We start from the raw sequence: 26,490 nt of genomic DNA on the forward strand, positions 1-26,490 counted from the left end.
GTGTGTCAGACTACGGGCCGGCATATCCGGCATTGCTAAGATGTTCGAAGGCTTCACGGAGGCGCCGTGAAATCAGGAAGCACAACCACGGGTAGTTTCAGTAATTTATTTCATAACCGCAATCCGCGGCCCTCCATAGCGCGTAAACAAGGTCGAGGCCTTGGCTTCCGCGCGTAGCGGCCGCTTTTCTATGTATAGGCATAGCTAACGTACTCTCAGAATCGAGTACACGCGAAGTGAGGGACGTCCTGCGATTTAGTCAATCCGAGCGACCCTGCTCCCACGCTTCCAAGTCAGTCCGCGCGCGCGAATTCTTTCGCAACGTGTAATGTTGTTTGACTGGCTGGAACCTCGAACGTCGGGACAGAACAGTTTGGCTCAGACGTTTGCCAAATAGCGGTTGCAAAGCAGGAACAGCGAAAGAAAAAAAAATAATATGAGCGTCCATAAAGATAACAAACGCTCAAACGGAAAACAGCTGGTCCGCGTTAACTCTCTTTTACAGTTCACAACTAACGCAGCATGCACGCGCTGAAGTCGCTGAAAAAACGGACTTTTGGGGGGAGCTTGAGACAAACACAAGCGCTCAGCGATACACGGCTTAAACACCAGGGCGATTCGCTCCTGCAGTTTCGTACGAGAAATGGCCGTCGACAGCGAAAAGCCCAGGAGAAAGCGCGAGGGCATCCCGAGCACGAAAACGCGCCGATACGCCAACACCTCGACAACCGAAAGGCACCGCACGCTTTTCCCTCCTCAGCACCCTTTTCGACAATGCCATTGGTTAAACTACGCAGCTCGGCCCTGACGCCACTCGTCCTCGGCCAATTAGGAGTACGAAGCAGTGCCCTGAACCTCTGACGTATTGCTCTTCGCCAAGGGTGCCTTCTTATCTCGAAGGTGCGGCCACGGAACCTCTCCCCGGGCCGCCGCCGACTGCGGGGGACACAGGGGCCCCGAGAACGGAAGAATTCCCCGGTCGGCCGCAATGACCCGGGGAAAAAGACGAACACGCGCCATGAACGAGAACCGCGCTATGTGCCGCCGCCGCCGGCACAATGATCCCGGTCGCAGCATCACGACGCCCGGAGAGAGTGCGAGAGGAAAAAACGCAAATAGAATGAGGGCGGGCATAAAGCCTAACCCTGAGGCATTCCACGCGCGAGAAATTCTCCCTCTCCTCCTTGTCCCTTTCCGCAGAGAACGAAGGTGCGGAACCCAGGCGCAGGATGACCAAGAAGATGCACCATCGGTGCCGTTCCCACGCCGAACACGACGACGTGTCGCACAGCTAAGTGGTCTTTTCCCGCCGTAGGCCCCCTAACAACACCGAAGCTGCCCAACGTGTACGTAATGAGAGAACGGCGATATCGGACTGTCCTTGTATGGTATAGAGCGAGGGGCACCCTGGGAAAATTTTATGCACCCGCCTGGGGGAATGTTCTCGAGTAAGCAGTCGAAGGTTCAATTCAGGGCCTCCTGTTTGCGGTTGTAAGTGGACAGTGGTTTCGCGACTGCAACCGTCTTAGCTGGGGCAACGCTTTACCCCCTTATCGTCTCCTACTGCCCTGTCATATAATAAGGTGGTTTAGTCACAACTGCTGCATTTCTCTGAAGTTCAAGGGGGCATTTAAGTACTCCGCATTCGCTTGAACAGTTGTTCAGTAGAATATTCGAGATATTTTACTCTAAAGTCGAATTTGATGTTCCAGCTAAGCGTGTGGACGACCGTACGTGGTCTTCCTCGCAAGGTGCGGGTTACCTTGAATAGGCTGGGTAAGGCGAAGCCACGAAATTCAAGTTCTGAACGCGTTGTAACAGTAATGAAGCTCTTATTGAATGACTGGCGAATGGCACCAAAGCAGCTATCTTCTTAAGCGTCCTAGTTTCGGAAACATCTTGACAGGTTTAGGACGTCTGTTCCATGCGTGGCACAATAAAAGTTAGCCTAAGAGAGCGCTCCGCTAGAACACATATTCGAAAGAGCGAACAGGGCAAACAAAAAAAAAGGAAGTGATCTCGGTCGCTATTTCACTCCTTTTTTAGACTGAGCTCTTTTTAGGTGAACTGGTGCAGAAGCTCATCTTGACAAACGATATCCCAGAAGACGTACTATTATTTGAACTATGCCCACAGGCAAGCCGGCGTTGTCTTACCACCGAAGGAGGGCTACTACTGTAGCGTTCTGGCCGGAAAACCACATCGCCCGTCGACTCAGTCGCGGAGAACACGTGGAAACTTCGCAGACGGTAGGAGTCTAAAGCGATTTCAAAAAAAAAAGAGAAAAACCACGAGGCCACAGACCAGGTTCTTCTCTTTCAAAGTCATAAGCAAACATAACCACACATTATGCAGAGCAAACCAGCCGCGTCTAGAGCGCATGTAGTGTTATAACAGTGAGACGAGGATAGTTCGTTGTGGAATTATGCCCGTAAGCACAGTGGCACATTTACCACTCGCTGACGACGTGGACACAAATTTGACGTTGCAAGGGGCCAGTATAAAAACGGGGGTGAGGGGGAAGGTTAAATTACATCACTGCCATTAGCGCGCCCACGGCGGCCGACGGGGAAAATTCCCAGCGCGGGCCGTAAGACTTGAAAAACAAAAGGGCTTGCTTCTCTGCTCCGGGGCGCTGGAAGGAGGGCTCCACTAGTCCTAAAACAATCGCAATACTTCTTTTTTTCTTTCTTCGATAAACGTTGCTCTCTCCCTCCGTCTACTTATAATAGCTTCCAAATAGGCTAGGCTAATCCAATTACCTGTTTCTCTCCTGGTACAATTCACACGCAGCTGTATTCCCGGCGAAACGGCGCTGCACGCTGAACGCCGAAAAATTGCAGCGACCACAACCTTGACCTCGATGCAGGGAAACAAAACGAGCAAACACACGGGAACGGACGAAGCCAAGATGTCCGTTTCCAACCAACTAACGGTGCCGAGATTGTTCAACAAGCTGTACCCGGGGAAGGTCCCCGACAAAACTTGGCGGCCGAGTGATGAAATGGCCGCCCTAAACGTACATATATACATACACGCACGCCGGCAAGGTGTGCTGTTTCGTTGTATGCCGGGATTAGCGGTCGCAATCAATCTCCCCGCAGCTCCCTCGACTCGCGACACATGAAGCCGGTGACGAAGAACATACAAGGCGCCGCGGGAGAGAAGGGAACGCCGGCAAACAACGAGGGAACGGCCCCCTCCGCTGCTTGATCGAGGATTTGGCGAGGCTTTGTGGCAAGTTCGGCTCGGGGATCAAGACAAAGGGGACCGACCAGGGAGGCAAGCACTCCTTCCCCGCTCGTTCCAACAAGACCGATGGTGCGCGAGGATGCACGCGCGGCCGACCATTACGCAAGACCGCCGCGGTAGACTGATCGCTTGTACGTATTTGGTCGCCATTATATTTTAATGAAAGACAGAGAGCGAGAAAAAAGCGCGTTGTCTTTCAACGCTCACTCAGCGTACTGAAGAGATTGGGTGCGCTGTGACAGTGTGTAAGGGAAAGTATCGCTATTGTTATTCTTATTTACATTATAATGCATCCATCAACTGGAACTTGGGAGTCAGCATAAGCGGCCAGGGACGAAGATTGATGGTGCCCACAAAACGCAGCCGCAGCCGCTACTTCACCGTTTTGTCACCGGACTGGCGGTGCTGTACCTGCGCATTCCAAATGATAATCTTATTATGACCTTAAAACTTATCAAGGTTTAACAAGGCTTCCGGGCGGGAGCTGAAACGTCCTTTACTTTTTTTTTTTTTTAATCATGAGCCGGACAAGGTGCCAGCTGACTTGTTCGATGAATCCACCCGACCGGACGGGCTTCCGGAAAAATGTTAAACAAAAAAATCCTTTAAGGTGCCCATTTAAGGGCAGAGGTCAGATGTGTTTATTTTGTCACATCAACGAGCCCAGGGTTCAGCAACCTTTTCCTGGCGCCGGCCGTCTCACCTCGACCACTCCCCCCCGCTTTTGTGGGAACCGTCGTAGCACGACTTCAGTTCAACCAGACCACGCCCTACCTTGAAAAGCACCGTACAGACTCCCAGACCATTCAACTTTTGAAACATCGCCGCTATAAGGCTGATTTTCGTCTGGACTCCTTATTTACATTCCCAAGTTCGTTCGATTTCGTGTCGTACAGCACGAGCAAATTCCCGCACTCCTATTCCTCTCACCCGACAATAATCTTTCCCGAATGGGGCCTAAACCTGAAAGGGCCGTTAAAGAACGCGCACGTACTCTTCGCGGCAAATAAAAAGGATCGACAAGACGGGGGCCCAGCGAAAGTCGGAAACGTTGGGCGGCAGCCCACTTTTCTTCCCCCCCCCTTAAGTAACCGGCACAACAGGCGTCGCAACAGCGAAGCGAAAACTCAATCGGCTGCACCAATAACGCGAGACCACCTGCGGCCCCCTCGCACACGAAGAGCAGCGTGCCACACACACACCCCTTCGACGAGAAGGCCTCAGGGCGGCGCCCACCGTTTCACCCCCGGTTGGACTACTAAGCCGAATTTCTCCCCACCAAACCGCGCACCAACCTGTCGCGGTGACTTTCCTCGAGCGAGCCAACTGTATCGGCCTTACTGACAATGAACGCACCATTTAGGCTTTCTAGTCTTTAAGCCTTGTTAATACCCGGGTACTCACATCTATAGTACTGCGCATGCGCAGTTAGATCATCCTGTGGGCTGCGCCAGTCGCGGCACCACCGGTAAACAGATCACTGCTGTTGAGAGAGAAGTTGAGAATGCCTTGCGAGAAGCTGATGAAAAGAGTTGAGAATATGATTTAGCTTTCTTTTTTTTTTTTTTTTTGCTCCTCCAGCCGTCCGGTCGAGCACCCATGGCGCTCGCGGCACCTTGCGGCTCCCCACCGACCACGCCGAGAGGAGGCCGGGGCGATTAAAAATAGGAGCGGCGCGCGCGAGCCGAGCTTTCCGGAGCCCGAACCGGGTGCCCCGAAGCGCCAGCTCAGAACGCCGATTCCTCGAAGCGGGCCAGCCTTCGCGCTCGTGAAACACTGCGCACGTGCCAGCTTCGCCACGCAGGGGGCCCCGAATTCCTCACCGGTTATGCGTACACAATAATATATTCTGCATGGTAGGTGCGTGGGTTGCTTATGAGCGGAAACGGAACCGACCAAAATGTAGGGTTTCGTTTTAGGGCCGAAGCCCTTTAGGTGCTGGAGCGGCTGGTGTGGCCTGTCATCGTCGTAAGCGTCGTCTCGCGTAGTCACGCTACTCAAACATCGGCAAACTCGTTTACGCCTCGCTCTAGAACGTAATGCGTACTAAAAAAACACCGCGACACTCGCCTACGCCTCACGCCAGAGAGCTCCGTGCTTCAAAGACAAGAGACTTTCACCGCAAAGCTGTATACCTGTACCCCCCTCCCCCACCAACGGTTTCATATCCGTTGGCAAAAACGCCAAGAATTCACTCATACACTGCATGCTTCGCCGCTCCCCAGGTTTCACGTCAGTGGAGATGGCCCGGGATTTTCTTTTCTAATTGTCGGGCAAGGAACACAAACAAGGGAAAGATGACACAGGCAGTACTGCACTCTTCTCGTGTCTGTCTTTTTTTTTTTGCCTGCCTCTTTGTAGCTTGGTACGTATTATGCCATTTATCCAAGTTCCTCAAATTTTACTGGGGACTTCTCGCGAACCCCAGCCTCAAAGGTTTGATTTTACAGCAACGTGAACCGTGGCCGTGTGCGTACCACGCTGTGTGACGTAATGATATCGCTATAGTGCCTTCGTGTACCCATCCGTTCGATAGAATTTAATGTGCACCACATGCCGTAGAAAATGACCCGCTTATTTGGACATTTTCGTTACTTTGTTTGGGATGCGATGTATTATACAGTGAACCCCGGTTACAACGAAGCGCTCGGAGCAGGAAAATGGCTTCGCTGTAAGCGGCACTTCGCTAAAAGCGAAGGCGGTTCGCTTGCTGCACGCACTGCAGTTGGGACCGCCAAAAACTTCGACTAAAGCGGTTTTGTTATAGCAAAAGTTTACTGTACTACATAAAAATACTGCTCTGGAGGTGCGTGCGTGCGTGTGCGCGCGGAGAGGGCGGGATTCCTCCAAGGGCACGTCTTGTCATGCCGCTGTGTGGGTTTGACATGCCCGCAGCTGTATATGGCTAATTTGTAATCGAAATAACAACGCCAAGTTACGCATGTTTCCTCTCCTTTGCCCGTAACGGACACCCCAGGAGGCTCCCTGCCTTCATTTCATGGTCACAAGATTTCCGGGGACATTCTGGCCCACTGTGAAGGCGGCGATGCATCTTTTAAGCTGGCCTGAACTAAATCTCTCTCTCCCTGTCACGCACACACACACACACACACGCACACACACACATCTTTCTCAGGGCTGTTCTGTTTCGTTGTCCTGCGGTTGGAGGTTTGCACTGCACTGGTACTGATCACTGTCAGCCACACATCCCCAACCTCGACCTGTTCCCTTTTTTTGAAAGCGGGTAACAACAAAAGCCGCAATAAACAAGATACAGTTAAACCTGGATGTAACGCACGTCTCCGCAATTAATTCCTGGATTTAGCAAAGTTTTTCGATTCCCCATTGCCACCTCCATTGACGCCCATGCGTTTGCTACCTGTTTGTAACGAAGGCATTGCGACGGTACCCTTGATGTAACGAATTCGTCACGCTGGCGAGTAATTGTTTGTTTGCCCTTTTTATGAAAATCGGCCGGAGAAATTTGCTAATTTAGCGAATTTTTCACGCATCGCAAGCCACCGCGCGTTTCCACGTGTGAGTGCAGAGTCGCTTAGGTGCTGGGCCTGCCTGTCGGAATGTATAGTCGCACGTCTCCTCTGCTATCTGCGGTATCGGTTTGTCGGTGGCGAGTTGTGCTGCAGAAAACGAAAAGTTTTGCCTTTTTAAAAACAAGCTCGCAATTTCAAATGCCACATCCTCCAACGAGAAAGAACGTTTCCGCCCGGTATACAGTAATACATCCTTTCACCAATTTTTAGAGCGGGAAATAAGCATCAAGTTCGCGAAAAGGCACTTTTTCAGCACAGTTTTCGTCCCCGAAAAGCGTTAAAGCACCGAAAACTGTCAAAAGGCAAAAGCGGTACTTAAGTTACGTTTTAGCATACGGGGGGAAGTGACCTTGTTTTTTTTTTTCTTTTTCTTTTTTAGATCTGTGTAGTGACTAAGCTCGTGGGAAAGCATCAGGCGCGAATCACGCAGTTTTTTGCTGTGCAATAAATCTTCAAAGAGTTAGTCCGCCGGCATTGATGTCTAGTTTTTAGCTTTTGTTTCTGCTCCACTAACGCGAGCCTGCGTGTAACGAAAAATTGCGAATTTCGTTACATTCAGGTTTAACTGTAGTTGTTTCAAACTCAAGTTACAGGTACACCAGTCCACGCAGAAGTGCTCAATCCAACAAAATTATGCGTGTGTGTAACACAGGAAACTCAACAGCCATTGGTGAGTGCCATACTTACAGGTGACCGACAACCGAGAACAGGAGCGCAGAATCGTCGGTACCTCCCCTTCGCGACGATCACTACTTTTTTTTTTTTTTTTACACGACTCCGCTGGCGCCTTTGTTACGGAGTTGACGTCATCATAAAAGGCTCGACGAAAGCTGCTGACACCAAGGAAACCACAAAAATAGTTTCTGTTTCACCTGGAGTCGTGGTTCATTGTCGCGCCTGTCGACATATTCGCACACCCCGTTTACCCCAATGCACCGAGAATTGAAACGTAGCACTGCTGTTACGACTTTCAGACTGAGAATATCGCGAATAAACTGCCGCGCTGATCTTCAAAAGGCAACGACTGCGTCGCTACGCGACCTTGCAAGCTATTCCGGAGTGGCGGCGTATCCGGCTAAAAATGTACGCGCGCATATTCTGCACTCGCTGAAAGGCAACGTCTTCACGCGCGGCCAGTCACCACAACGAGAGGAGCGCATCTCGGACGCGGAAGTCTTCATGCGTGCTAAATTTACCGCGTCTCAACTCCAGCCAGCTCCGTCTTCTGTTTTTCTTACGAGACCGGGCTGAGGCGGGCATTCAATTCTTTGTGTACGTCTGCTCCGACTGGTGAAAATAGACTAAGTTAAGTTTGATGAGAACGCTTCGACAAAATCGAAATAAAAAAAATGGTAGCCATTACTCGTTCTGTTTCTAAACGACACATTACGAGTGTCATTTCAATGAAGCACCAGCTCCGGAATTTTAAAACCACCGGGCGGGTGCCCTAACACCAGCACATCGAATAAAATCCATAAAGTTTATTCAGTATCCTCGCTTCCCCGTATTTGCAGGTTTGTCCCCTAGGAGTTTCATTCGCTCGCAAAGCACAACAGGCCGACTCCAAAGCGGCTACTGTGTTCACGCAACTTCCGTTACGGAGTTGCTCGTAGTGCAACTTTCGTCTCACGCCTTGCATTTCGGCTTTGTTCTTAAACGATCGTATTTATTCCTTGCCCCATTCAATATTTTCCTCCCTTAAATCAAGTGTGACGGAAATGCGTGGTTTTCGAGGTAACAAGTATTTTCGGACAGAAAGTAAACGTTAATTAGCCTCTGTCCTTCAAGCTGCATACAGCACCCATATCAACTGTTGTCAACGTGGGGGAAAATAACATGCCGACGCACAAACATTAAGGGCCGACATCAGCAAGCTCGGTGTTTACGGGTCAATGGCCTGGACTCGGAGCTACGTCAAAACCGCGGAGTTTTTTTTTTTTTTTAATGTCACTTTCTTTGTGGATAAAGTTAAACGACTGACATTGAACCAGTCGCGTAGCTTTTTAACAACCCGGAACACCCCTTGCTAAAACATCTCAGTTTTGTCGCATATCTAACTTGAGTTGAAACGGAAAGCGCGAGAACTTGTTGCAACGAGTACAGGTCAAAATACGCAAAATGCGTTTCTTTACACTCGAAACAACAACAAAAAGAACGCCGGAACCACTCTCTTTCGCCGAGCAGTCTTGTCGTTCGCAGACGAGCAACAAAACAAAACCACCCAGCTCCCGTGTCGTCTGCTGCTTTGTATACCTGCGGTGCGCAGCTGAATGCATAAAGGGAAATAGAGTCCTCGCTACGCAGCTGTCTACGACGACCCCGGGAGGCGCTGGGCCAAAAACATCTGCCGCTGGGGGGGCCATCACCCCTCCGCGGCACGAGGGCCTCTGCTCGACCGGCGAAGCAGAACGAGCCGGCCCGACCAAGCACCTCTTCTCTCGTTTTGTTGGAAAGGACGAGCCGGCAGATGCGACACCGGCCGTGCGCGAACCCGAATGGCCACGATGTTTATGCGTTCCGACCGTCTGTTCCGCCCTTGGAAAGAAAACAGTGCGATAAGCAACGTCCGAGGACCTTGGCGACGCGGCCTTCAATCGGAGCGAATGAAGTTCACCGAGCGCAGCGCTCATTAAACACACTAGAAAGTTTGTCAAATGAGAGCGATGAGGAGTAATTAGTAGAAGGCCAAGGTCAATTTAACGGCCCGCCAAATGAGAAAGACGCACGAGCCGCTGCCGGCACCGCAGCGGGAAGAAAATATACTACCGCGGCGGCGTCTGGCTGGCCCGAAATGTCGCTCAACCGGTTGGGGCCCGCGAAGACCACCGCCGCACCGGAAAAAAGACGCAACAAACTCGCGAGGGCTCGGCAAGGTCCGGCTACGATGGGTCGACGCCAGCGAAGATAAGTGAACGGCATGGTTGATTCAAAAACGACCAAAAATCCCTACCTCAGCTCGACACCTTGTTTCGGATAACGGCGCGAGTTAAGACGCAAGCGTCATAATCAATTGACGCGACGGTGGTCAATCAACCCCTAAAATAAAGACCGTCACGGAGACCGTCGTCTGGACGGACAACTCCGACAGACAACTGCGAGCTGCACGCACCTTCTGCGCCTTGCACATTGATCCGAGCGCCTGGACGTCGTGACTAGCGTGTCGTCCGTCCTGGAGGCAGAGCACGCACGCGGCCACCTTGCACACCATGCAGTACATGCTGAGGGCCTCCTCCGTGTGCTCCGTGCACTTGGAGTCCCGGCCTCCGAGCGACCGGGCGCGGAGGATCTTCTTGCCCTGCTGGGGGTCCAGCAGCGAGTGCTTGGCCAGCGGGCCCCGCGCGGGGTGGCAGTTTTCACGGCACGAGTCGCAGTAGAACACCTCGCACTGGTCGCACATCACGGACGCCTCCCGGGGTCGATCGGCCTCGCACAGCTGGCAGGCCACGGGCAGACACCGCGACTCGCCGTACTTATCCACGATGTTCTGCAGGGCCCGGTTGCGCGACAGGTTGTGGGCCCCATTCTCGTCGAAGTACACGAGCTTGTGGCACTCGGGGCACGAGAGAGACAGCAACGCGACTCCGCTGTGCAGCAGCGGGGGAAACAGAACTCCCTGGAGGTTCGGCGTGCCCACGTACGAACTCGGCCGGCTCGTGCAGACGACGCCACTGTCCGTTTCGCTGAGCAGGCTAACCTTGTCGCCATCGGGGTAATCCGCTGTGGTGCCGATCTCCGACGGCCCGACCAGGCCGCTGTTGCTGCCGTTGCCGCTGTCCTCCGAAGACGAAGTTGAGTTCGCGACGTGATGGGTTGTCGGCGCACTGGCAGGTTGTTGGGCGCTCAGCGCGCAGTTTAGACACAGCGAGTGCGCGCACGGGAGCAGCACCGGATTGGAGTAGAAATGCTTGCACGCGGGACATTTGAGTTCCTCCTCCATGGCGCCAACGGCAGAGGCCCATCACAAGAACATGCCGGAAGCGCGGCTGGAGTGAACTGAAGAGAGCGGGCGCAAACGCACGCTCTCGCAGACGGCGCGCACGCGGCGCGCCGGGAAAGCAAGAGCACCGCGCGTGCGCGAGCGTCACCACGTGATCCCTTAACTCCCGTGACGTAGTTTGAATGCGCTCGATTCTTCAGTAAAAGTTCAGACGCTCACGCTGCGCTGAAACTTCCCGCGCTAGTCGTTCCTCTGTATTGAGTGACGTCACTACTAACGTATGGGGAAATTGGAAAGGCGGAATTCAGGCAATCCGAGCAGACGCCAACATGGCCGCGCGCAGCTCGTGCCTTTTGAACAGCTGGTTGACGCACAGAACTGCATGTTCAAGTGTTTATTCACAATATCGCCCGATATTATTACGATGGAAAAGTGCAGCTCAAGCGCACCGATGCATGTTTTCCTCCAGGTAAGGAAACTTGAAGAAATGGTTGTTCAATGACGTGCGAATGTCCTTCAGGTGCACCCCAGGCGTTTGAGTAAGCGATAATCGAGTTGCAGGTACCGATAAACCGGTGATGATTGCTTGACCCGATTTCGTAACGCGAGGTCGCGCGCACCCTGAAGCATGTGTGTCGCAGGTTTGAGGCTACCGGTCTGTTTATTTCTGGCCCTTAGCGTAAATTTGGGAAATGTCGAGCGTTTAGTTTAGACAGAACTGGTTACTGAAATTCCCGATGCTGCATGTTGCAGTATAAAACTTTGTTACTGAACTGAGTGAACTCGTTGGAAATTTATGGATTTGTGGATTCATTTCTGGATATACTGTGCTCTTCTGTCTGTCGGGGCGATATCGACCGACTTAAACTCAACACGGAAGTATAGTGGCATTTGTCGCTCCGTCTGAGCGGGAAGCAATCATTTAGTTGCGGTTGACTTCCGTCCGAAGATCCGCTCTGGTCTGGCGCTAGGGTTTCTTCATAAATTTAGCTTTGATTAACCCAGGCCAAGTAAGGTTAAGTGAGCTTAGATTACCTTGGGATACTCGGTTAAACAGGCCCGCAAAGATCTGAGACCCGTTTTTACATCAGCGTCGCTGCCGCTACCCTCATTCTGCTCTGACTTTAGCCAATTCTTCCAATTCTTTTTCCATGTTCCCCCCCTCCCAAAAATAAAAAGAATAACCTGGGGAACAACACCCGCTCCAGCAACGCTATGGCAGGTTTGCAGCCAATCAAAAATAAATGAACAGGGGTTATAACCCAAACATACTTTTTGTAGTAAAAGCCAATTTGTAGAATGCAAAATTAAATACACCCCCAGCTATCCTTGTCGAAGTAACAACGGCAACCGGTGCCGCCAAGGAGGCGCAACATCAGGCACGTAGAAACTGGTCGCCTAAGCAGGCTCTTTGTCATGCTTGGCCGTGTTCTTATCCAGATGAAGGAGGCTATGTTCACCCGAGTCAGCAGAACAGAATTTGATAGTGGCGTACGGCAATGCCTTCTTGCCTTCTCGCTCACGGCGTCCCTCGGCAAGCCGCAACGCGATTCCGCGCCGTCTATGACCGCCTGTCACTACCGGTCGTGTGCAGAATACCCAACTCGGAAGTCGGCAACCACAGCCAGCCGTGATAGGAAGAAGTGCGCGCAAAGCGCACCCCCTGGTCAAAGTTAGTGTGCATATGGCAACAGGAAGTTCCTCGAGAGACCCCTGCAAACCGCCTGACGGACTTGCTCGCGTTGCACTCGTTAAAGTCCAATGTAAACGATTGTTACATATTGTGGAGGATTGATGCGAAGCGGATATATCTAGTTCTCCTCGAGCCTCATCGAAGCACCCACGGCCTAACGTGCGAGTACCGATTTCCCAGAAGTCGCCTAACTTTGCCCTCACTGTGACGCAAATATTTCAGCAAGCCAGTATTGAGGAGTAGCGACAGGTGGCCCAACGACACGCCCGTGGCTGAAGCGCCTTCTAAGACGCAAGTTACACCTCATATTAACTCTATATCTCATAAAGTCCAATGTAAACGATTGTTACATATTGTGGAGGAGTGATGCGAAGCGGATATATCTAGTTCTCCTCGAGACTCTTTCGAAGCACCCGCGGCCTAACGTGCGAGTACCGATTTCCCAGAAGTCGCCTAACTTTGCCCTCACTGTGACGCAAATATTTCAGCAAGCCAGTATTGAGGAGTAGCGACAGGTGGCCGAACGACACGCTCGCGACTCTAGCGCTTTCTATGACGCAAGTAACACCTCATGTTACTTGCGTCCACAGCCGCTATTTCTTAAGCGAAGCTTTTATGGGTAGGGTTCCCGTATTTTCGATTTCCAAGAACAATGGCACGTGTTTTTGATTCGCCAGTTGTTAGAACAGAAACGTGCCGGTATGTGTGCTACAAACACGCGGTCACCGCCAAGGTCGCGCGCCGCTGAAAACATGATTTGGACCTCATCACTTGAATATGCATCTTAGTTATATTAGTTGCCGACCCGCCGCGGTGGCTCAGTGGCTAAGGCGTTGCGCTGCTTGAGCACGAGGTCGCGGGTGCGATTCCCGGCTGCGGCGGCCGCTTTTCGATGGAGGCGAAAAGCAAAAACGCCCGTGTGTACGAGATTTTGGCGCACGTTAAATATCACCAGGTGGTCAAAATTAATCCGGAGCCCTCCACTACGGCGCGTCTCATCGCCTGCGTTGCGTCGGCCCGTTAAACCCTACAATCAATCAATATATTAGTTGCCAATGGGCACTATTTCTAAGGTCGCTAGAGCCAAAATGGAAGTGTGTGCGCATATGCATGTGTCCTTCTTAGGGATGACCATCATCAGTGGTCAAGAAAAATATCATTTTCTCTCATTCCTCCCCTAAATTGTGTGTCACCTCTATGTTGTCATCCATTCTCTGGTCATCCACCTTCACGAAATGGAATGGCTCGTGATTCTCCTCTTCTTTCTTTCTGCGCTTACGTTTCCAGCACTTCTTCCAAGTCGGAAAAGGAGTACGACGTGGTCATCGTTGGCGGAGGCATCGTGGGCGTAGCCACTGCCCGGGAACTGTCGTTACGGCACCCCAAACTGAAGTTTGCAGTCGTCGAAAAGGAGAACAGACTTGGTAGGTAGATTTCATCGTGTGTTTTCTTAAAGGGACAGACAACCTATTTTTGTCGAGTATATGTTCTCTAGCCCATATGAAAGCCAGCGTTTTATATAGTGGGGTTAACCACAAGCAATGTTTAAACTAGGTGGCGGAAATAATTTCAATTTGGCACTTAACTTTCCGAAATCGGAAGGGTGGCGGTAGGGTGGAAACCCTAGTGGCGGTTCGTAGTGTATAAACTTGACACTATAATGTGTCCCGGTCACATGACCTGCAAACCTTGCAGCTACTGAAACAGCTGAAGCATTTATTCACTTATTGAAAACATTTTAACTCAGGTATTTGAATAAGTTTAAATTGTATACATATTTTTAAACATTATTTTGAAAATTTTTACTGCACGCCGCCCACCGCCGCCGTTGCTGCGTTGCTCTCAGTGCGGCTAATTGAACCTCCATGCCCAGTCCAGAGTCAACGGCAGTGTTCAGTAAACAGACCGAGTGAAGGAGCTTCCTGCTTGTGTTGTACGTTGTTTGACGATTCTGTCTGAGTCAGGGGCATTTCTTCTGCCGAAATATTTGTTTTCAGTTTGAAAAAACACCAACGGCAGCTTAAAAAAAAAAATAACGAAACGCTGGGAAAGAATCGAACTGATGACCTCCACAACATGAAGGCAGCATTCTACCTATCGTTCACCCCAACAGATGGCGCCTTCACGCAAAATGGACTAGTGAACAAGAAAACACATAAAGTAATCAGAAAGCCTGCGATTCCTTTTTTTTTTTTTTTTAGCTGGGGACAAGTTTTTGAATACCGTTTTTCATCTCGCATACAGACAAAAGTATGTTGCCGCGCAACTGTGTGTCATGGTTACTTTTTTGGGAGGACACATACGGCTAGTATTTCTAAAAATTTCGATTTAAAAAGTTCTAGGGCGTTATCAGCAAAACCATTTCGCGCTAAGGTGTTTTAAGGGATGCTCTTTTATTTATGATAGAGAGCATATACTCGACAAAATTCGATTGTCTGTCCCTTTAATCTCTTTGGTGGTGCTGCCGATGTACGGCTATCCACGAGTTTCACGTGTGGACGCCAAATAAATGTGTATGTCTTACATTTGCACACCTCTTTCCAGCTGCTCACCAAAGTGGCCACAACAGTGGTGTCATCCACGCTGGCATCTATTACGCTCCGGGATCGCTAAAAGCGAGGCTTTGTGTGCGGGGCCTCGAACTGTCCTACAAGTACTTTGATGACCACCAAATACCTTACAAGAAATGTGGAAAGGTAAGGGAATGCTTCACCTGCCCTGAGTACGCATCTTCACTACAGCCTTGAAATGTACAGCATTTGTACATTGTTTGATTATGGCTGCCTTTAAAGGCGCCATGCAGAAAAAACACGTTTGGTTCACTCGAAGGACTGCCTGGTTAGAATCAGCCTGACACCATTCATAACGTAAACTTCGCTCAAATAAGCTATATAATTAGGAAAAAAGGGAATGGCCATGCGACCCACTAGCTCATTTCCCACAACAGAACCTATGATGTCATATGTGCTAGCGCTGTGATTGGCTGAGGCCGGCAAAAGCAAACACAAATTAGGCAGAGCGTATAAGCTATTTGCACTTAAATTTAGGGCACATTCTTTTTATAGCAGTAAAAATAGTCGGATAAACAGGGGAAGTTACGAAAGCACACGTAAACATAGAAGCACCGATGTGTACTGCTGTTGGTATGGCACCAGTATACTTGTTTTAGCTGTGCAGCAAAGCGGCTCTTTGGGGTTGTCTCAACCGACACTGGCCGATTGGCATGAGGGATGGTGTCTTACGGAACCGTATATGTCGAGCAAGCAGCATGTTTCACGAAACGATTATTTTCTCCCTGAACAAAAACAAGCCAGATACAAACATGGTCAAAAACAAAGCAAATGCAGAAAACAGCTCGCAGTGGTATTGTGGTGCCATCTAGGTTGACTAATGGTAAACAAGTCTCCGCTTCACTCCAAGTTTAGCTTGAAGACCCGTTCTGATGATGTCATTGCAGATGTCGTTAAAACATGCGTTTTGGTGGGATAATCAACATTTTAACTTAAATTGATTAATTTCTGAATGAATGAAGCATCGTTTGCTTCCAGGCAAGCGCTGGGGGCACTATAAAACACGGATTCTTTCGAATAAAACAGACTTGCATTTTGTCTGCATCGCCCCTTTAAGCATGCTGAACCAGGTACCCTTAGCCGTGTCATATATGTGGGCTTGTAATTGAGACGGGTAATTTCTTTCTGATTTCATCAGCAGTCTAATTCATATTAATATAAAATTCTGTAACCACACTCATTGAGTGGGCACATTCTTTGCACTCCTTCCCAGTATTGCGTTGCATCGACGAAGATGCAAAAGAGAAATTGTAATCCATCCTTTTACAGCTGCAAAGAAAAGTCGTACAATATTTGAGCATAAACTAACTAAACTGCAAGGTTTCTTATGGAGCTGTGGAGCTGTCCCCTGTAGCCTCAAGGCTGCATTAATGCGGACATTTGCTTTTCCTAGTTTAAAAGGTTGCATCACGTGGGGCGTCTTTCATGAAACCTTTTAGAAACTAATAGGAGGTGGCCTCAATTAGAAGCACATGTTATGGCCATGCAGACAGACATCATACATGATAATCATGAGCAAGGAAACCAATGCGAGGGAAGTAGTGGTGTGCCGAAACAAGAAAGCAAAAAATACAGTGCCCTTTTACTCTGTGAGGAAGTATGACCAGCAACGCTGTGGTGCGTGTTTGTAATTTGTGGTGGAGCATACTTCCTGATTAACTACCTGAACTCAACTTTGACGAACCAGAGTCTTATTCCAGTGGACAGACACGGGGCTCTCCGTTTCCCTCTCGTAGAAACCCATGTATTGACAGCAGACGAGAGTTCCACGATATTTGCAACTTCACTGTGAACTATGTAATTTTGAAAAGTAAATAAAGGTGTAATATTAGAGTCGTCGTGGCGGCTAATTTTCATATCGTTAGTTTCGGGGTCGCTTCAATGAAGCATTCGTTAGAGTCACTTTCTGTAATTATACTCCCTTCAAAGATGGACGGGCTTCACTGTACAGCAGCACTCAATCTGGGAAAGCCATTTTTTGAAGATGCAGAGAAAATTCCTTGTTTGTTCTATTCGAAAGATATGGCGCTTTTTATTGGCCCCAGCGCCTGTTCAACAGCCAACAATGCTTTATTCGCTGATAAATTAATAAATTCAAGTTAAAATTTTGATTCTCCCGCAAATGGTGTGTTTCGTGACGTCTGCAAGGACAGGTCTTCAAGCGTACATTAGTGCACTGTTTCGTCTGCAGCAGAAACACTTTTTTACCGTTAGTCGTCCTAGGTGGTGCCACCATACTGCACAGGGTCACTGTATGCCTTTGCTTTGTTTCTGACCGTGTTTGCACCTGGTTTGGTTTTGTTGTCATAGGTAGTAATCATTTCGTGAAACATGAGGTATGTTCGACAATTAGAGTCACGTAAGACAGTGTTGCTTATGCCAATCAGCGAAGGTCAAATGAGAAAACAGCAAAGCGCCAGACTGCTGGGCAGCTACTATAACAAGCATAGTGCGCACAGAACCAGCAGCAGTACGCATTGGTACTCCTATGTTTACGTGTACTTTCATTCTATTGTTTACCCCACAATTCTTACTGCTATAAAATGAATATGCATTACATTTAGGCGCAAATAGCTCGTTCTACAAGCTTATAAGCCCTGCCTAGCTTGCGTTTGCTTTTGCCGGCCTCAGCCAATCAACTGGCTGTGCATATGACGCCAAAGGTTCTGTTGTGGGAAATGAGCTAGTGGGTCGCATGGCCATTCCCCTTTTTCCTAATTAGGTAGCTTATTTGAGTGAAGTGTGCGTTAAAGTGGTGTGAGTATGATTATAACGAGGCAATCTTACGAACCAAACGTGTGTTTTGTCGGCATGGCCCCTTTAAAGTTGGCTTCACCTTGAAACACAAATGCATTGCGTGAAAGACATTCTTTCAAAGGAATTATAAGCTGTTTTATACTAAAATACCAAGGCCCTAGGACTTTCTGTTAATTTTTTGCGAGTTTTTCCCATCAGCTGAAGGTGTGGTGCACAGTTTTACGATCCCGAGAATCCAAATGGGTGCCGCAACCTGGCGCTGTGCTTGTGTGCGATTCTTGTTTACATTGCTGTGTTGCTGGAGATGGTCTGCTGGATTTTAGCCATAGACACCTTTACTGTAATTAGCAAAGCACTGCCACACTTGTGAAACTACCTACAGACGAACAGTCGAGGACCCCATCTGTCACTGTTTCATCTTTTTTCGCTAATGTCTAGATTATTTATTTGAAGTTTGCATTAAAATTGACAGCATTGTTACTGGACAATGCAGTCTTTTTAATAAAGCAAACTTGCGTGTCGTCCTCTCAGTTCCTTTAATGGTGGCTGGGTGCACCCCACACGCTTCCTTCCCACCTGTCCCTCCCTTAACAGGCTGGAAAGACAGTCATTCCAAATGATGTCAGTCGCTGATTTGCCATGCCATGGGCACTGTGACAAAAAAAAGGGTACAAGATAAACCATTCTACCGTCGTGTTGTCACGAATCTCGTTTCTCTTGCAGCTCATCGTTGCTGTCACTCCAGAGGAAGTCCCCCGGCTCGACGCGCTTGAGGACAGGGGGATAAAGAACGGCGTGAAGGGCCTGAAGCGGCTGGACGCTGAAGGGATCAGAAGTGTGGAGCCAAACTGCACGGTATGTAGGCCAGACCCTGTGGAAAACTTACCGTGTAATCCTCAGCAGTGAAAAGTTTGCATCCTCGCCCCACCCCAGCTCGTAATGCAGCAAGTACTATACTTGGGTGCAAGTTAAGAGCAGCAGTAGCTCATGCAATGTATCTCTTCACCGGAGTGATGGACCCGGATGTCAACGTGCGCATGTTTTGGAAGGAGATTATGCTCGATGCTTGATATCGCCTGCTTTGTCTCACGTACTCGGTTTGTTGTCGCTGCAGTAATTTATAAGCAGAGTAAGCCCAGAAAAATCCCGAAATAGCCTGCGCCACGCTCAAAACACTCGCCGTCGTGCACTTTTTCTGCAGCACACAGAAACAGCCGGGTTTGGTGACGAGGCACAGGGACAACTTCCACTGTCATTCTTAAGTTGTACCTGAGTATAGAATGGATGTCGTCTGCTATACAATGGCTTAGTGCAGCCACATGTTTTTAAAATCTTGAGCTTATCTGCATCAGTCAGTATAGGTGCGTGTATTTGACTCAAACTCGCTACATTTAGGTATCTTAATTTTGGTTTATTTCTAAATCATGGGAGTAGCTGTTGGATTGAATACCACAGGTTGTCCATTTATTTAAAGCCTGCAAGGACAGCATCCCCTGTTTTATTTTATTTTTCTAACTGGCCATTGTGGATAGCTGATGTACTCAATGCTACTTCCCATGGCAGGTATGCTGATTTCATCATCAGCGTGCTTATGTGTATTGTTCACTCGTTTCTGTAACAGTTGTGGGCTTGCAGGAATTCTAAATGCACCAAGAGCTTGTCCTTTTGCTTTTAGAAGTATCCTTAAATGCATCACATGCTAAAAATGTTCACCGACTAAATTCTGGAGGAAACAATTCATCATGGGGAATAGGATCCCTCACTAATATAAGAGATGTAAAATCTGTACGTATTTTATTCCTCTTTTTAAGTGGTAGATGTTGTTTGTAGTGAAATGCTGCCTGCAGTAGCGTACAATATTTTGTAGGCAAGGATTTTTGTGCCAAGGTTAGGGTACCGCAGGCCCCATCGTCTGCGTATTTAGTGCATGACATCAGTGTGTTGTGGAAAGGAGTCAAAATGCAGATGGTGCATATCGGCGTGTGAAAGTAGATTGGAAAGAGGCAAAGCTCAAAATGGGGCACAAAACAAGTGAGTAGCGTAATAATTTTTCAATGCCCAAGCTTCAACCTTGAATGCCGTGAATGTACAGAACAGAAGGACGCTGCAAATTACCTTTTCTTTTTCTCAAAATAACGTGTGGCAGCCAGGAAGTTCTTACCACATTGCGTGCAGTTGATTCCCATCCTTTAGGCATCATGATGTGTTTGAGAGGCGGGAGCAAAATGCTAAGAAGTTAGTTTGGTTTGGACCCGTCACGTGCCTTGTTCCCAAGTTTCGCTGCGTCTGACCTGCACGTTTTAAGTTTGAAAACAGGGCAACAGAACGAGGGGAAAGCATTTGTGGGGAACGAATAAGTTGAAATGGCTCAAAGCAGCTGCAGTAGAATATTTATTAGTAGACAACTTAATTCGAACAAGTGGCCTGTTGCAGTGGCTTACTTGCTAAGACAGTGTGGTGGTGAGCCGAAAGACGTGGGTTCGATGCTGGCCACGGTGGCCACTTTTCTGATGGAGGTGAAAAGCAAAAGCGCCCATGTGTCGAGATTTTGATACACGTCAAAGATCCCCAAGTGGTTGAAATTAATTTGTAGTTCTCCACTACAATACGCCTCATAGCCGAGGTGTTGCTTTAAATGTTAAACCCGCAAAATTTGAATGTTGAATTTTTGATATCATTTTGGACAAGCGGTGGAAGTTGTGGCAATAATGAATGAACCCATTGCAGTGGGTCAGTAACCAAGGCACTGCTCTATTGAGTGTGCATTCGCACATTTGATTCCTGGCTGCGTGGTGGGAAATACAAAAACACTGTTGTGCACATGGTTTTGTCAAACATACATACATACATACCGTAATTACCCGATTCTAACATGCCCCCGATTCTAACGCGCACCCGATTTTCCGGGCAAAAAAATTGAAAAAACTTGCACCTCCGATTGTAACGCGCACGGAACTTTGTGAGCAAGAAAAACGAATGCGAGGGAAACGGGCGATTTATTTCTCGAAGTAATGTTACTCATCTCACTCCTCGTCGCTCTCCGCTGACCACAACATCTCGTCCTTGGTTGCGTCAAGCGCGCTTGCGATGCCACACTTCATAACGGATGTTCAACCATGGTCGATGGGATCGTGGCCCACGCCTCGCACGCCCATCCTGCGAGCTTCTCCAGAGGCGCACGCTTCAGCCGACCGCTCGTTTTGAACAAGTGAGAGCCGCTGCTACCACTGATGTTATCGAGCGCGCAAGTGGAACGATTTGACGGTTTGTGTGAATGCCGATAGAAAAGCCTAGGAGCCTATGCTTCCTGTGTCCGAAATATCGATGCTAAAAGCTTTGGCGCCATCTAGAGATGGCGATGGGCGGGACGAAATTTCCGTTGTTTCGGCAGTTTCGGTTTCGTATCCGATTCTAGCGCGCATGCTATTTTTCGACCTATTTTTCCGGAAAAAAGGTGCGCGTTAGAATCGGGTAATTGCGGTACATACATATACATACCCTAAGGGCCCGTGGGCATTACATAGGGGGGGACTAAATTATACACAGATAAAATCAGTTCTTGGCAACACAGTTCAATAAATCAACCACATGAACAATGGGAACTACTACACTAAGAAGGAAAAAAAAAAACATTTTAGGCACAAGAAGCGCCGTACAGCGGAAATGCAGATGTGAAGCCGTAAAAAAAAACATCATAAATATTCATTTTCAAGGAAGGCTAAGAGTGCAGATTGAAACGATGAAGTCTGCGTCAAGATGGCTATGTGGGATGGCAATGAATTCCATTCGGCGATGCTGAGTAGAAGCGGGGAATTTTGATAAGCATTTGTTCTGGCGAATATAGGGTTGACTTTATGCGCATGATCAAGGCGAGATGAAACGTGCGGGGCTGGACGAATGTGAGTGCGTGCAAACAGGTGGGCGCTGTGATACAGAGAGTGGAAGTATGACAGCCTGGAAAATTTTCTGCGCGTGGCAAGGGGTGGAAGGGCAAGGGATTTTTTCATGGAAGATGCACTTTGCTGTCGGGAGTAGGATGATAAAATGAACCTTGCAGCTTTATTTTGAACGGATTCTAGTAAGTTTGTAAGATAAAGATGGTGGGGGTGCCATATTATTGACGCATACTCTAATGAAGGTCTAATTAGCGAAAGATAAGCGTGAAGCCTGGTGTCAAAGTTAGCCTGCCGTAATCGATGCTTTAGGAGGCCAAGTTTTTTCAGCGCTTTGGTAATGATAAATTCGACGTGAGAGTTCCAAGTCAGGTTTGCATTAAGAATAACTCCTAAATATTTAAATGAAGAAACTGGTTCAACTTGCGTATGATTAATTATGTAACTATTAGGGGATTTATCAGTACTTGTAGAAAATTTTACATATTTTGTCTTATCCGTATTAATTTCCATTTGCCATGTACGACACCAATTTGTTAACTTTGTTAGATCAGATTGTAAAGTAGCAACATCATCCGGATTAACTATTGTTCTGTAAACCACACAGTCGTCAGCGAAAAGGCGTATGTTGGAGTCTATGTTGTTAGCTATATCGTTTATATATATTAGGAACAGTAGGGGGCCCAAAACAGAGCCTTGTGGTACCCCAGATTTAACGCGCACGCTTTTAGATAAGAAATTATTTATTTTTACTGACTGAGTGCGGTTATTTAGGAATGCCTCAATCCAACGAGTAGTGTTTAGGTCCAACTGGAGATTGCGAATTTTAAGCAGTAATCGCTTATGGGGCACGCGGTCAAAAGCTTTAGACATATCTATAAAAATGACATCGATGTAAGAAAAAGAATGCAAAGAAGTGTGGAGATCAGTTATTAGTTCAAGTAGTTGTGTCTGGCAGGACTTATTGCGCCAGAAACCATGCTGTGTTTCCAGGAGAAGATTATTTAGGTTCAAGTGGGTCATTATTTGGGAATACAGTATGTGTTCTAATATCTTACAACAAACTGATGTAATAGAAATTGGTCTGTAATTACAAGGACTAGAGCTATCACCTGATTTGAAAATTGAAGTTACTTCTGCTATTCTCCAGTCGTCTGGGATACATCCTGAGTCAAGTGATTGCTGAAAAATTAGAGCTAGAAGAAAAGATGATTTATCCATCGTGAGTTTCAGTAGTTTGGTAGTGATACCATCGGGTCCAGGACTGGTGCTAGGGGAAAGGCGATTGATAGCACAGGCTACACCATTTGCGGTGATGGCTATTTCAGGAAATGGATGACTTATTGCTATTTCAGCAAGGTTTAATGACTCATTTATTGGTAGTTCTTCTGTAAATACTTCACTAAAGTGGTTATTTGGAGTCTCAGCGCACTCACTGAGTGAAAGTAAGCTGCCATCAGCACTTTTTAATGCAGGGAATGAGTTAGTTTGCTTAGGGTTTACCGTGCGCCAGAACTTCTTTGGATCGGTTTTTAATAGAGTAGGTAAAGTTGAGTTAAAGTATTTATCCTTGGCCTCAACAACCGCCGTCTGTGCCAGTTTAGCGAGCTGTTTGTACTGTAGCCAGTCAGCAACTGCATTGGTTCGCGAAGCCTTCCTGCTCTTTTTTTCTTATTTAAGCAGAGCTTGACATCCCGTGTAAACCAAGGATCATTGCTTTGTGTTTTAACGGTCAGTGTGGGAATGCAGGCATTTTCCATTTATTTTAGTTTGTTGCGGAACAAGCACCAGTTTTGGTTAGTAGATCTATTCTCGAAGTTTCTGTGAAAGTGAAGGGTGAAATCCGCGAGCATGCTGTTTATTTTATCGACGAATGCGCACGCGTAGTTCCGCAAGCGTTTTTCTTTTATAGTTTTATCTGGACGTGGCAGCGATAGCAAGCAATGAACGAGTTTATGGTCACTAATATCTTCCAAAACACGAACGCAGGCGTTGACGGGGTGGTTTGTTAAAATTAAATCTAAGATGTGGTTTCCACGCGTGGGCTCTTGCACAAGCTGACTGAGGTTGTGAATTTGAGTGAAATGAAGAAAACGGAGATATTCTGCACGGTTGTAAGGATTGTTAAGATGCAAGTTCGACCGCTCAATATCGGGGTAGTTAAAATCACCAGCTAAAATTATAATACGATTCAAGAACTTGGCAGACACTTCCTCAAGCGTTTCATTTAGGAGGTCAACAAAGTCATTCTGACAATCCGGGGGGCGGTAACGTGCCCCAATAACACATTTGATAGATCCAATGGTGGCAGAAATCCAGACTAGTTCGAGAGGGGAGTCGATTGTTATTAGTGATGGCTGGTAGTCCTGTTTGATTACGATAATAACACCTCCTCCCCGAGAGACAGTTCTATCTTTGCTCAAAACAACAAACGGGCGAGGAAATCTTAATTCACTATCTGTGATGACATCAGAAAGCCAGGTTTCTGTTCCAATGATTATGTCCGATGAGCAAGTATGCATGTAGGTTTTCAAAAAATCTATTTTAGGGAGCAAGCTGTGGAAATTTGCTAGTATTATCGATACTTTTTCTGATACGGCTACTGGAGAAGAAATTGAATCGGAATGTCATTGTGCAGTGGGGAATACTTTGATGACAGAATCTGAAGTAGGGTTGTACCGAAAGACACTGTCACGAAAGTGGAGGCTATTGAAGCGAATATTATATTTCTCATTTTCCGTGCGGGTTGACTTCACGAAATCACGGAGCTTTTTGCGTGCTAACTGAATTTTAGGCGAAAAATCCTCTTCCAGCCAAACCTTGGGCCATTCGAGGTTTTTGAGTTTCGGCGCATTAAGTAAAACTTCAGATTTAGCCTTAAAGTTCAAAAATTTGACTATGATAGGACGCTGGGAGTCTGGTCGACGCTGGCCTATTTGGTGAGCGCGTTCAATGTCACCGACCTCGAGCTGGAGGTGAGTAGAGAAGAACTCTCGCACGATCTTTTCCGATTCCTTATAGCCCTCGCGTTCTACTTCGTCTAAACCCTTCACGATTAAGTTGTTTCGCCGCATCCTGTTGTTCATGTCATCAACAACCTCGGCCAGCTCGTCGTTAGTTTTTGCTACGGTTTGTTTGACCTGCTGAACAGAATTATTGACAGCAGTAAACTGGCCATGATACTGGGGAACACTACTGATTGCTTTTTCGATCGAGTTGACTTTAGCAATGATGTTAGTAACTTCTAGTTTGAGTTCGCACAAAGTGGCCAAGGTTTCGGCGTGACACTCTCTCAGCAGCACAAGAACATCTTCAATCTTAGGACCAGGGTTAGACTGTACATCTCCTGCACATAGCAGAAGAAGCACGAGGCACGCGGAAAGCACCGAGGTGACCCTAGGGCACAGACCGCGAACAAGGCCGGCACTGGCGACAAAACGTTCGGTACCACCATGCACGAGTACACAGCATGCTAGAAACGAGCCGACGCGCGCTCGGTATGTGCACACGTCTACACCCATTTAGTCCTGAGACATCGGTTCAAAACAAACAAAATTGGGATCAGCAGCCACAAGAAATAAGCAGAGCTGAAACACAGTGCTAAAAACTATGCCTACCTATTGAAGAAAAAACGACAACTTAGCAGCTGTACGTTGTGGCCGCAAATCCCGTCTTGACAGCAGCGATGATGCCTTAAGTAGGCTCCGGTGGCGCCACAACTTGTGACGTCAGGTCTGCGCACCCTCTCTTCGCGGCACGAGGCAGCCAAGCGGATGAGGTGCGATGCGGCCCACGCAGTTGAATACGCCGCCGGTGAGCTGATACCGGAATCTATTGAACAAAAAACAACAACTTAGCAGCTGTACGTTGTGGCCGCAAATCCCTAGGCGCCACTCCTAATCGAGGCATGGCGTTAACATGTAGAGTCTTAGTTTGGCTTGTGGTAATGGGGGGGGTGGTGAGAGTGCAGTTGTGAACGGCTGTCCTCTTTGTGGGTGCTCCCAGGGCCTGCAGGCACTCTGGTCTCCCCACACGGGCATTGTGGACTGGGGCGAGGTTACCCAGTCCTACGGCCGGGACTTTGTCGGCCTCGGTGGGGACGTCCACCTCAACTTCCCGGTCCAGGCCCTGGAGGTAGTCGCCGAGAGCCAGTCAGAAGCGGGTGGCCTCACCCACCCCGTTCGGGTGGTCGGCGACAAGCAGGTACCACAGTTAAAGAGAGGAAAAAGTGCCTTCAGGGTGCATTTCTCTTGGGTGAAGGTGAAAATAACGTAGGCAGCTAACGTAGGTAAGCACTGGTCGAATGTATATTCACACCGAAACACGCATGCGTAGTCATGCACACAGTGCACTGCTGGTTAAACGAACTTGCAGGGGCCAGGAAAACATGTTCATATTATCAGAAATTCGTCTTGTGTGAATGTTTTTTGCAGATTGTGCATTATAAGAAAGGGAAAGTGTTTGCTCATCCTAACCGAGTCTGTCTTAATGGGAGTCTACTGTGTGTGTGTGTCCCACTGAATTGCTTGATAGTCCATCCTACCACGCTTCCAAAAGTGCACTCGCCGTGGTGGCTGAGTGGTTAAGGCATTGTGCTACTGAGCATGAGGCCGCGGGTTCGATTCCCGCCGCAGCGGCCGCTTTTCTGGTGGAGGCGAAAAGCAAGAACGCTCGTGTGTACAAGATTTCGGCACACGTTAAAGATCCCCAGGTGGTCGAAATTAATCTGAAGGAGCCCTCCACTACGGTGCGCCCCATCGCCTGCGTTGTGTCGGCGCGTTAAGCCCAACAATCAACCACTTGCTTCCAAAAGTAGCCAGCACACTTCTGGCCTTGC

At 48.3% G+C, this 26,490-nt stretch overlaps 2 protein-coding genes across 2 annotated transcripts in view; both read left to right on the plus strand.

Annotated features, from left to right (window-relative positions):
* LOC144149820 (L-2-hydroxyglutarate dehydrogenase, mitochondrial-like) overlaps positions 1–26,490 on the plus strand; it is a 106,296-nt gene that overhangs the window by 62,128 nt on the left and 17,678 nt on the right. The gene's annotated exons all lie outside the window — the stretch shown is intronic.
* Positions 11,048–26,490, plus strand: part of LOC144149709 (L-2-hydroxyglutarate dehydrogenase, mitochondrial-like) — a 17,343-nt gene continuing 1,900 nt past the window's right edge. Inside the window, exons 1-5 of the mRNA XM_077681363.1 lie at positions 11,048–11,209; positions 13,721–13,857; positions 14,978–15,129; positions 18,484–18,615; positions 25,659–25,856. Coding sequence (XP_077537489.1) covers positions 11,070–11,209; positions 13,721–13,857; positions 14,978–15,129; positions 18,484–18,615; positions 25,659–25,856 — 759 coding nt within the window. The 5' untranslated portion in view covers positions 11,048–11,069. The remainder of the gene's footprint in view (positions 11,210–13,720; positions 13,858–14,977; positions 15,130–18,483; positions 18,616–25,658; positions 25,857–26,490) is intronic.

Source organism: Haemaphysalis longicornis, unplaced genomic scaffold (genome assembly GCF_048455015.1).
Source record: "Haemaphysalis longicornis isolate Haplotype H1 unplaced genomic scaffold, Haemaphysalis longicornis Haplotype H1 scaffold_8, whole genome shotgun sequence".
Lineage (NCBI taxonomy): Eukaryota > Metazoa > Arthropoda > Arachnida > Ixodida > Ixodidae > Haemaphysalis > Haemaphysalis longicornis.